At 41.6% G+C, this 13,428-nt stretch overlaps 1 protein-coding gene across 2 annotated transcripts in view; it reads right to left on the reverse strand.

Moving 5' to 3' along the window:
* The window catches only part of ano10a (anoctamin 10a), a 98,534-nt gene that overhangs the window by 70,287 nt on the left and 14,819 nt on the right, over window positions 1-13,428 (reverse strand). For both annotated transcript variants that reach the window (XR_014619401.1, XM_084307905.1), the window contains exons 6-7: window positions 10,656-10,775; window positions 6,356-6,540 (exon numbers count right to left, since the gene is read on the reverse strand). Coding sequence is in view for 1 of the 2 variants with exons in the window: in XM_084307905.1 (XP_084164031.1) it covers window positions 6,356-6,540; window positions 10,656-10,775 (305 nt within the window). In the remaining variant the exon portion in view is untranslated. The remainder of the gene's footprint in view (window positions 1-6,355; window positions 6,541-10,655; window positions 10,776-13,428) is intronic.

The following is a 13,428-nucleotide window of genomic DNA, read 5'->3' on the forward strand; positions in this document are numbered from 1 at the left end:
AATGTGTTTATATGTCCCACCCTCTGGCCTCTGAAGTTGCTAATGTCTTTTTAATTTGGGCCTCACAGGGTTACCTCTTAAGCCCGAGATATACAGTAAAAGTGTATATTTTCAGCATTACGTTTGTTTACCAATGATTTTAACTGTTATTAGTGAAATATAAGATTATAGAAATCTCAGGGCATTGAGTCGGAAACCGGCGCATATTGACAGGAGGAAGTGGCACAGCCAAAAGTGAGTGCAGTCTTTTGAAGGAAGAGACTCAGGGCTTTCGAATTTAGAAAACTACCCTACCCAGCTCACACCAGCCCCTGTCAATCATCTGACTTCTGGATTTACTTTTTTATTTCTCTTATTTTGAAAGATGAAAAATGGTGGAGAAATGTACATTATAAAAAAGATGGCAGAATTCAGTACTGTATCTACAAAACCTTCTGTTTAATCATCTTCCCTTTATTAATTAGCTTAGATTTTTCAGGTCTGGTCAATTTTAGCATGGCGTTATTCACAGTCAAAGATAATTGATCAGTCATAACGTTTAGGACCATGTACAGTTGACATTTTTTATATAACGTGTATCGGCAACAAATGGCATTTGATAATGTATATATACATTTATGCCTATATTGCACGTTCTAGGAATTACTGCAGAAAACGATAAAAACATATTTATATTCTAGACGGTATTTTTGTATGAATGTGTGAATGAAAAAGTAAAACGTTCCTACATCCTGAACGATAGATAATCGATGTTGAATGGGCCATAGTAATGTCAATTTAGCAATACAATTTAATTTTAATTTAATTTAATTTAATAAGAAACCTGTTTATGAGCGGTAAGGTAGACTTAATATGCTTTACTGAAACTAAACTTGATCCATCTGTAACCGACCCTGAAATAGAATTAGAGAACTATACTATAGTCCGTAATGACAGAAACCAGTATGGAGGTGGTGTTTGTATGTACATACATAAGGACACCAAATTCATTACCCGTACTGACCTTCATCATGAGACAATTGAAACCGTATGGGTGGAAATTTTATTTGAAAGGGCAAAATCTGTTCTAGTCGGCACAATATACAGACCGCCAGATCAAACTGGCTTTTATGATACTCTGGATGTGTGCTTAGCTGGAGCTGAGGATGCGGAAAAAATTCTTATTGGGGATTGGAACACGGATATGCAACAAAAAGATGCACCCGTCTTCAAATCCTTCAATACGTTTTGTGATCTGCACGGCCTCAGCCAACTAATCACCCAACCCACAAGGATATGTGAATCAACTCAGACTACCATTGACCTCATACTGACCTCTGACAAGTCCAAGATCTCCAATAAAGGGGTTATAGCATGTGGGTTAAGTGATCATTATATGATATTCTGTACCCGCAAAAAGCTAAAACTAAAGGCTGGCTGTCACAAAACAGTCACATCTAGAGACCTCAAAACCTACTCTAGCGAGGCCTTTAACCTTGAACTGGAGAGTCTGGACTGGTCAGATGAACTCAATGGTACACTGGTTGAAGAAACTTGGCTTGGCTTCAAAACCAAATTTTCATCAATACTAAACAACATGGCCCCCCTAAGAACCACCAGGGTAAAAAATCGCGCTGAGCCATGGATGCACACTGAAATACTGACCGCTATGAAAGCCAGAGACAAAAAATGCTCTGAGTTTCGTAAAAGTCAGTCAAAGCTTACCAAAAGCACGAGCAGTGAACTCCAAGACCACGTGACTGAACTCAAACTAGAAAGAAACAGACTAAGAAATGACGTAAACTCCATGATCAAAACTGCTAAAAAAAAATTCATCAATGACAAAACCGAGGAAAACAAAAATAAACCACGTGAACTTTGGAAATTACTCAACAATCAACTAGGCTGCAGTAAAAAACTCAAAACCAGGTTCTCAAACATAAACATAAAGACGGACAACACGCTCATCACAGACAAGCTGGATGTAGCCAATTACTTAAACACTTTCTTCACAAACATAGCCACAACACTGGTAAACAAACTACCCTCCCACTCAGGGCAGTATGGGGTAGAACACATAGTAGCATACTACAAGAACCTAGGCGTCCACAAAGACGACTTCAAACTGGAAATGGTAACTACAGATGAGGTACTCAAAAAACTGAGCGCCCTCCAACCAAACAAGGCCACTGGCCATGACAACATCCCCTCCAAATTCCTCAGAGACTCAGCAGCAGCCATCACCCCAGTCATCACACACATAATAAACCTCTCCATAAAACAGGGACACGTCCCCAAGGACTTCAAAATTGCGAGAGTAACACCCCTGCACAAAAAGGGCAGCAAATTAGACCCGGGTAACTACCGCCCTGTTTCTATCCTTACATCCATCTCGAAAGTCATGGAAAAAATAGTATACGAACAGATCGAAAAGTACCTCGCGGAAAAAAATCTAATCTACGAATTCCAATCTGGCTTCAGAACATCCCACTCCTCTGACACATGCCTTCTCTACTTGAACGACCACATCAAACAAGAGGTGGACGCGGGCAAATACTGCGGCATGGTCATGCTGGACCTACAAAAGGCCTTCGACACTGTCAATCACACCATTCTGATTGACAAGCTAAAAGCAATTGGTTTTGATAGCTTATCAGTGAGCTGGATACAATCCTACCTGGAGGGGAGGGAACAGATGGTGGAAGTAAACGGTACCCTATCCCCCCCCCTCACAGTGAGCTGTGGTGTTCCACAAGGAAGCATACTAGGACCGCTACTATTCCTAATTTATGCAAATGACATGTCGTCAGCTTGTGACTGCAACTTGTTCCTGTTTGCGGACGACTCAGCCCTGCTGGTCTCTGACAAGAACAAGTTACAGGTTGAAAAAGCCCTCAGCTCGGAACTAGGCAAAATCTGCATATGGCTCGCCGACAACAAACTATCATTACACATGGGCAAAACAGAGTCCATTCTCTTCGGTTCAAATAACAAACTCAGCAAGACCGACGGCTTCTCGGTTACAGTGGGTGACAATATTATCACAAGGAAAGATGAAATTACCTACCTGGGTTCCATCCTAGAGGCTAATCTTTCCTGTGACAAAATGGCATCCAATGTAATAAAAAAAGTCAACCAACGAACGCGATTCTTGTACCGGATCTCCTCTCTGGTAAACAAGAATACCCTGAAGACTCTAGCAGGAGCACTCATTCAAGGGTACTACGACTATGCTTGCACCTCATGGTACCAAAGCACCTCAAAGGCACTAAAAAACAAATTACAAACATCTCAAAACAAGCTAGTCAGACTACTACTTGACCTGACTCCTAGAACCCACCTCACCCCTGCCCACTTTGACAACCTAGGATGGCTTAGAGTAGACGACAGAGTACAGCAACTTGCAATGGGCCTGGTCTACAAGATACACTACGCGACCAAGGTACCCATGTACATGGCAAAATACTTCCCAAAGGTCAGTGAATACCACGATCACAACACCAGAGGGAGCTCCACAAATCATGTAAAACCCAGATTCGGCTCAAACAAGGGACTAAACACGGTTCGCAATTATGCCACATCAATGTGGAACGCCCTGCCTAAAGCTGTAAAGGAATGTGAATCACTACCCACTTTCAAAAACACTCAAAAAACACCTACGTGAGACTGCAATTCGAAACTGGCCCCTACAAATGTCCTAACCTAGTTGTACAGTAAATGACCAAGTAAGGCTTTGTCAATATTCCAATGTACAGTGTAAAATGTGTGTGTGTCCCCTACCCGTTATCCTTACTCTTTGCCTCGTCTTGTCGTCTTATTGTTGATTTTAGATGCATATTTCTGTATTTACACTCGACGTGACTGTAAATATGGGAAACCTCAGTTGCCTTTCAAGTTTAAATAAATGTTTGAAATTAAAATAGAGAAAACATCCATATACAATGTTTTTTTTTTGATCCACTTTCTCCCATTTTCTATATTTTCTCCCATCCCAATTTCGTATCATCCAATTCAACCCTCCCCTGTCACGAACGCTGTTTCTTGCCTCCCACAAGCCGGCTGCAATGTGGACTAAGTCATACATAGCACAAGTCGCCTCCGGTACTTGAGGTAACAGCAGTCGCATCTTTTCACCTGCGCAGCTCGATCTCTCAGTGGCGAGGAGTAACGCGTGGGAGGCTCACGCTGCCCCCGACACTTCCTGATTCTACTGCGCAGGCGCACCAACCGACCTGTAGGAGTCGCTGTCCACAAGGCCCGATCCCCACCCATCAGTTTCCCACCCCCTAATACGGCCAATGTGTATTAGTATGAACGACCAGCTAAACTGAAAGCAATGTGGAGCGCTGGGCTCGAACAGCCATATACAATTATGTATGCAACTCTAGGTTTTGAATTTATTTCATTAGCACCGATATCACGGAACTTACGAGAAGTGGCTGAGGAAACAAGTATTTTCAAAACAAATAAATAAATAATCGAATTATACATGAAGAACATCAAAACTAGAGTTACAGGGTTTTCTACTCATAGTCAATAAACTGATCAACTTTCAGCATATGGTTCAATCTACTGGAAGATAAGAGCTCCTTCACCCTTTAACATACAGTTTTGGCAAATATTAATAAGTAGGGCTGGGACTTTATTGCATTAATTTTGATTAATTAACTACAGAAAGAATTAAAAGTTTAAAAAATTGGTGCATTTAATCACATGATTATTTTTCTTTATTGTGTAAGAATGTTACCTTTCAAAGGAGACCAGACTCATGCATCATGTGCTATAAGTAGAAAGTATAATAAATCTTAGTCTGGTTTGTTCATAAAAAAAAAAGAATAAGAGAAATTGAGATCAATCAAGAGTCTCTTCCCCCCCCCCCCCAATGGTAAACGGTTCTGGAATGTACCTGAAAGTACTGCGTTTTACTTTTACCTCGAAAGTGCTTGAGTTTACAAAAGGTCCTTTGCACTATATATACATCATTCCTAAAATTGCTGCACTTTGTTAAAAATTGCATTGATCTGTGTAGTAGCTAATACAGGATTTAGCTGGTTAAACGTATGTATAATGTATATTCATTGATTCACTCGTATACCAAAATGAATTTGAATTGAAAAATGTTGCTTTTCGCATAAAATATTGATATGTGATTAAAATGTGATTAATTAACCCATTATTCGCCAGGCATTGTACCCTTCTTATACCATCCTCTGCCAGCTATATTTGTCTATGGAGATGTTCACCTTCTTTGCAGGGCTATAACTTTTTAAATTGTATTGCTAAATTGACATTACTATGGCCCATTCAACATCAATTATCTATCATTCAGGGTGTAGGAACGTTTTACTTTTTCATTCACACATTCATACTAAAATACTGTCTAGAGTATAAATATGTTTTTATCGTTTTCTGCTGCATTTCATAGAACGTGAGATATAGCCATTTATGCATATATTAGATCATCAAATGCAGTTTGATAGCGATTGACGCCAGATAAAAAATTTCAACTGTACATGATCCTAGACGTTATGACTCATCATCTGATGTTGACCGGAGGGGGGGGGGGGGGGGGGTCGTTTATAATTCCGTGGCCCACGTTACATAATTTATGTAGTATGGGTGATATATATATCAGAGCAGTTTGTATGGTTAATAATAATCAAAAACGCTGAAACTCACCGCAGCTTCCTCTTACCGTCGGGTGATCAGCGTGGACCAAAAAGAACGCTATTATGGGATGTTGATCTAGATTAACCATTTCCGGGTTGTATAATACTATATACGTCCAAATAACATTGTTTATTGAGTTATGGCAACGGATCGATTATCCAGTGTGTCGAGATGGAGTCCCGGAAGCGATAGCGAGTGGCGGACGGAATAGGGGGGACACCAAGCACTTCCGGCCCCACTTCCGGTTTGGCAACTCGCCGATCAACCACCAGGTGGCGGTATTGAAGCGCTGGAGAGTTGAGATCTACAGCACCAGTCATGGCTCCGTGGGTGAAATGTGAATACCATGACGAAAATTTGAATATTGATCTCGATGACGTCATAATCCGTCATTGGCAGATTAAGCATGGCGAGGAATGACGTCTAAGGTATTATTAAAAAATGTATTGTTAACCAAGTACATTTTTTTCAATATAAGTCTAGTAATGTCTGACTTAGTGAATAAAATATAGTATGTTCTCATGAGTAAATAGGGGTGGGATTAAATAAGTGTATGCTTCTTCCCACTCCTTTTCAAATATGTAAACATTTGTTCTTGTTATTTAAAAATGTTCATATACATTTATTATTTGAACGGCTTAAGGCTATTATGTACTTGAATTGTTTGTTATGTTGCATATTTGAAATAAACTTCAATCAATCAAACCTCCAGGATCACGGTGCACCAGACCAGGTTGAAGGCCGCGAACAGCACGTATTTATCGTAGTCCTCCCAGTCGAACAGGTAGTACGGCACCCCGACCAGAGCCATGGGCACCAGGGCGAAGGTGAAGTACTCCAGGAAACCAAAGTACAGTGACAGACCCTCGCCGTAGTAATGTCTGATGTCATCTGGGCTCCACGGGACGGCATGGAGAGAAAGGAGAGGAATGACGAGTATATGAGTCGTCAACAGAAACATCAACATCCGTTATCCATTTTAAGCTTGTTTTATACTTATTTTATGTTTTCACTCTGCATTGCTCTTGATCTGCCGATTTTGTGCAAATTTTATGCCTGTCTTTTTAACTCAATGGACGCCACGCAGTTGAGCATCATTTGCCGCCGACGCTCTAAAATATAGGAATACGTGGCGGTGTTTGCAGGGCTATAACTATATTCTATATTATAGCTATGGATACAATACTATGGCCCATTTGACATCGACTATCTATCGTTCAATGTGTTAAAGAAATAATTTTCTCATCCATACATTCCCGTTTTATACCGTGGTGAATAGGAGTATAGTTTTAGAGTAATCCTGTCTAATCCCAGAAAACGACGCTATGCAGCAATACGTGCAATTCACAAAATGTTTTGCCGTTTCTCGCCTGTACACGCTACTATTTCGAAATCAAATCTATTTCATCTGTATTAGGTTTCATCATGAATGCATGAACGTTTTTTTATGCTTTGATCGTCACCAACGGCACACATTGTGGAGTAACGTTACACACATATAAATTGTGATCGAAGTGAAGTCATGCTTGGATCACAGCAGGATTGATGCCATATAGGCCTTACCTTCACTAGGATGTACCCCAAAAAGAATATTCCAATTATCTGATCGAGAGTCCCAGTATTGGTGTCGATCGTGTCGCCAACATAATCCGCCACACATCATGTACCGGGAGCATTTCACGCTTCTCAATCCGATCGGGACAACCCTTGCCCGACAAATAAAAATCCGACCGGAGACTTTTGATCGACGCACAGGCCAAGATATAATGTTTCAAAGGGTGCTCGATACTGCCACCTGGGTAGATGCGGCCGGTATTGCACTTTGGCATTCTCAGGATGATTCCCCATGTTAACCCAGAGTCTGTGTGCCTGTAATGAATGGAAATATCGAATAAAAGAAATAACGATGAAAACCAGACTATACTCGGGTCTGGCGCTGAATGGTTAGCGAGTTAACCCAACTTTACTCGGGCCTGACGCTGATTGAGTTAAAGGTGCTATACAAATTAAGTTTATTATTATAAACAACATCAACATCATGGGCGGTCAGGTGGCGTAGCGGAGATTGCGCTCGTCACCAATGCAAGAGGCTGCGGTCTCGACTCCCGGAGTCAGCATTGCTTGAGGCTTGGGCTGATCGTCATACTAACTCGTTTGGCTGGGTTAGGGGGAGGGCAAGTCATGGGTGGTAATCTGGCGTTGTGGACAGCGACGCCTACAGGTCAGGTCTGGGCGCCTGCTCAGCGAGAGGCAGGAAGTGGTGGAGGCAGCGTGACCTCCCACGCGTTACACTTCACCAATGAGAGTCCTCGCTGCCAGGTGAAAAAAGAGTCACTGGCTGTCGCCGCCAGGGTTTCCGTTGTCCGGTAATTACCGTTTTTGACCGGCAAAATCTGTTGAAGTCCGACATAATAAATCCCTCTAAGCACAATTTGATTATTTGAATTGTATTAAAATAGGCTAAAATTAAATAGCCTATGCGATGAACGAAACAATCATTACATTTGTTTCATCGTTGCTTCACCAAGCAGGTCTGTCTAATAATGCCAACGCTGTGTCAGCGCGAGCTTGCTGCTAGATTTACGAGAAGCATGGAGCTGCAGACCCACAGAACCCACCAGCCGTGCCGGCACAGTGCAGTACTCCAATTCAGCCATTGGCAATTCAGCTGTTGGGTGGGGGGCGCTGCTGAGCGGTCCCCCGACCGGACCTGAAAACACTGCTGCTCTGTGGGTCTGCAGCTCCATGCTTCTCGTAAATCTAGCAGCAAGCTCGCGCTGACACAGCGTTGGCATTATTAGACAGACCTGCTTGGTGAAGCAACGATGAAACGAATGTAATGATTGTTTTGTTCATCGCATAGGCTATTTAATTTTAGCCTATTTTAATACAATTCAAATAGTGCTTAGAGGGAATTATTTTCACCGCACATTATGACCAGTACCAAGTCGTTGGGAGGTGGAGATATAGCCTACATCACGCAAACCCACGATAATGTTGCCGTCTCTCTCTGCCAAATTTCTCAGTTCTTCGCTTGATATAATTAATACAAATGTCCAATATAACGGAATTCGTTAGCTCATAAAAATGTGATTATAACAGACTGCTGTTTATTAATGTCGGGCAGACTGCCCACCGACACCTCAAGTCGGCAGCAGCACGAAGTCTCGAGGGACTTATTTTATTTGGAATATATTAATGACTGTATATATGCAAAAGTAGCCTAGTTTTAAGTTAAAATATTATAAATGCCTTGAGGATGTCATTCTTTATATAGGCCTATCAATTGTTTTTAAGCTCAATAAACTCTGACCGGAATTTATCCCATTTGTCCGGTAGATTGAAATCTACCGGACACTCAGACCGACAAAAAAAAATTCTAACGGAAACCCTGGTCGCCGCGTGTGTCGGAGGAAGCATGCGGATGACTTCAGGGTTCCCTTGTACCGACCAGTAGGAGAACATGCGCACAACAACCAGGTAGGGGAGGGGGGGAATTGGCACAACGACTAAATTGGGACGGGGAGAAAAACAGAAAAGAAATCTGAGAAAGAGAGGATAAAAAAAATAAATCATCAACATAATCATCAGCATAAATCGCAATATATTCCAGTATTAATAGTAAAAGCTCTTGCAGAACATTACAAATCGGAATTGTATTGTGATAATACAGTCGTAGAAGGATTTTCACATGTAATGCACCGCAAGGTTCTGGGCCAAGTAAGAACCAGGACATGCATGTAGAGCCTGAGAGCTACTTCTTTCCTTTCTTTAATGACGTGACACGGATCCAGGTGAACAGAGCCCCAGGTGAACACAGAGCCCCAGGTGAACACAGAGCCCCAGGTGAACACAGAGCCCCAGGTGAACACAGAGCCCCAGGTGAACACAGAGCCCCAGGTGAACACAGAGCCCCAGGTGAACACAGAGCCCCAGGTGAACACAGAGCCCCAGGTGAACACAGAGCCCCAGGTGAACACAGAGCCCCAGGTGAACACAGAGCCCCAGGTGAACACAGAGCCCCAGGTGAACACAGAGCCCCAGGTGAACACAGAGCCCCAGGTGAACACAGCTCCAGGTGAACAGAGCTCCAGGTGAACAGAGCCCCAGGTGAACAGAGAGCTCCAGGTGAACAGAGAGCTCCAGGTGAACAGAGCCCCAGGTGAACAGAGCCCCAGGTGAACAGAGCCCCAGGTGAACAGAGAGCCCCAGGTGAACAGAGAGCCCCAGGTGAACAGAGAGCCCCAGGTGAACAGAGAGCCCCAGGTGAACAGAGAGCCCCAGGTGAACAGAGAGCCCCAGGTGAACAGAGAGCCCCAGGTGAACACAGAGCCCCAGGTGAACACAGAGCCCCAGGTGAACACAGAGCCCCAGGTGAACACAGAGCCCCAGGTGAACACAGAGCCCCAGGTGAACACAGAGCCCCAGGTGAACAGAGAGCCCCAGGTGAACAGAGAGCCCCAGGTGAACAGAGAGCCCCAGGTGAACAGAGAGCCCCAGGTGAACAGAGAGCCCCAGGTGAACAGAGAGCCCCAGGTGAACAGAGCCCCAGGTGAACAGAGCCCCAGGTGAACAGAGCCCCAGGTGAACAGAGCCCCCAGAGAGCCCCAGGTGAACAGAGAGCCCCAGGTGAACAGAGAGCCCCAGGTGAACAGAGAGCCCCAGGTGAACAGAGAGCCCCAGGTGAACAGAGAGCCCCAGGTGAACAGAGCCCCAGGTGAACAGAGAGCCCCAGGTGAACAGAGAGCCCCAGGTGAACAGAGAGCCCCAGGTGAACAGAGAGCCCCAGGTGAACAGAGAGCCCCAGGTGAACAGAGAGCCCCAGGTGAACAGAGCCCCAGGTGAACAGAGCCCCAGGTGAACAGAGAGCCCCAGGTGAACAGAGAGCCCCAGGTGAACAGAGAGCCCCAGGTGAACAGAGAGCCCCAGGTGAACAGAGAGCCCCAGGTGAACAGAGAGCCCCAGGTGAACAGAGCCCCAGGTGACTGGTCACCTCCTGGACCTACCGAGCGGCTGGAAGGACAGCTTGACCTTCTGGTACCAGGTGAAGGTCAGCCTCTTCAGCTCCTCCTTGTCATGGAGAGGAAACACCTGGAAGAGGATCCCTTTGGACTGGAGTCTGCGGACTGAGGAGAGACATGTTAGTCTCATAACACAACGTCTTATTATAACATGTTAGTCTCATAACACAACGTCCTATTATAACATGTTAGTCTCATAACACAACGTCTTATTATAACATGTTAGTCTCATAACACAACGTCTTATTATAACATGTTAGTCTCATAACACAACGTCTTATTATAACATGTTAGTCTCATAACACAACGTCTTATTATAACATGTTAGTCTCATAACACAACGTCTTATTATAACATGTTAGTCTCATAACACAATGTCTTATAACATGTTAGTCTCATAACACAACGTCTTATTATAACATGTTAGTCTCATAACACAACGTCTTATTATAACATGTTAGTCTCATAACACAATGTCTTATAACATGTTAGTCTCATAACACAACGTCTTATAATAACATGTTAGTCTCATAACACAACGTCTTATTATAACATGTTAGTCTCATAACACAATGTCTTATAACATGTTAGTCTCATAACACAACGTCTTATAACATGTTAGTCTCATAACACAACGTCTTACAACATGTTAGTCTCATAACACAACGTCTTATAATAACATGTTAGTCTCATAACACAACGTCTTATTATAACATGTTAGTCTCATAACACAACGTCTTATTATAACATGTTAGTCTCATAAGACAACGTCTTATTATAACATGTTAGTCTCATAACACAACGTCTTATTATAACATGTTAGTCTCATAACACAACGTCTTACAACATATTAGTCTCATAACACAACGTCTTACAACATGTTAGTCTCATAACACAACGTCTTAACATGTTAGTCTCATAACACAACGTCTTATAACATGTTAGTCTCATAACACAACGGCTTATAACTAAGGCTGTCAAATATATCGCGTTAATATCGCGTTAACTCCCGATTCTATTAATGCCACTAATTTTTTTAACTCAAGATTAACTAAAAAAAAGAAGAAAAAAAAATTACTAGACTTCACTCAGGTGTATTATTGATGCTCTCATTGATACTATGTTTGTTTCTGAAGTGTGTGTGTGTGTGTGTGTGTGTGTGTGTGTGTGTGTGAGATATAGAGAGAGAGGGGGGTGAGAGAGATGAGGAAGGGGCAAAAGAGAAAAAGAGCTGGGAGAGTGTGTGTGAGGGAGAGAGGGGGGTGTGTGATTAATCAGCCCTTGTGTGTGTGAATGTAACAAGTTCCTAACGTTTTCTTTCCCCTATTATTTCATGCACACTTTATTCATTGTTTTAAATTATTATTTTCTTTTAAGTTATTTTGTGCATCACTCTGTTTTGAATTTGATGCAAATTTGCAATGCATGAGGGTCATCCTTTTGTGTTAAATGGCTGCACAAAGCAAGCATTTGTTGACTCGCATGTTGATAAGAGTATTAAAACTTGGAACTTGAAAAAGATCTGTTTAAGGTAAAAAATAAAATAAAAATAAAAAATTCGATTAATTTGCGATTAATCGCGAGTTAACTATGGACAATCATGCGATTAATCGAGTTAAATATTTTAATCGTTTGACAGCACTACTTATAACATGTTAGTCTCATAACACAACGTCTTACAACATGTTAGTCTCATAACACAACGTCTTGTAACATGTTAGTCACATAACACAACGTCTTACAACATGTTAGTCTCATAACACAACGTCTTATAACATGTTAGTCTCATAACACAACATCTTGTAACATGTTAGTCTCATAACACAACGTCTTGTAACATGTTAGTCTCATAACACAACGTCTTATAACATGTTAGTCACATAACACAACGTCTTGTAACATGTTAGTCTCATAACACAACGTCTTATAATAACATGTTAGTCTCATAACACGTCTTATAATAACATGTTAGTCTCATAACACAACGTATTATAACATGTTAGTCTCATAACACAACGTCTTATTATAACATGTTAGTCTCATAACACAACGTCTTATTATAACATGTTAGTCTCATAACACAACGTATTATTATAACATGTTAGTCTCATAACGCAACGTCTTATTATAACATGTTAGTCTCATAACACAATGTATTATAACATGTTAGTCTCATAACACAACGTCTTACAACATGTTAGTCTCATAACACAACGTCTTAACATGTTAGTCTCATAACACAACGTCTTATAACATGTTAGTCTCATAACACAACGTCTTGTAACATGTTAGTCTCATAACACAACGTCTTATAACATGTTAGTCTCATAACACAACGTCTTGTAACATGTTAGTTTCATAACACAACGTCTTGTAACATGTTAGTCTCATAACACAACGTCTTATAACATGTTAGTCACATAACACAACGTCTTGTAACATGTTAGTCTCATAACACAACGTCTTATAATAACATGTTAGTCTCATAACACGTCTTATAATAACATGTTAGTCTCATAACACAACGTCTTATAACATGTTAGTCTCATAACACAACGTCTTATTATAACATGTTAGTCTCATAACACAACGTCTTATTATAACATGTTAGTCTCATAACACAACGTATTATTATAACATGTTAGTCTCATAACACAACGTCTTATTATAACATGTTAGTCTCATAACACAATGTATTATAACATGTTAGTCTCATAACACAACGTCTTACAACATGTTAGTCTCATAACACAACGTC

The sequence above is a fragment of the Notolepis coatsorum genome (genome assembly GCF_963971535.1).
Source record: "Notolepis coatsorum genome assembly, chromosome: 2".
NCBI lineage: Eukaryota > Metazoa > Chordata > Actinopteri > Aulopiformes > Paralepididae > Notolepis > Notolepis coatsorum.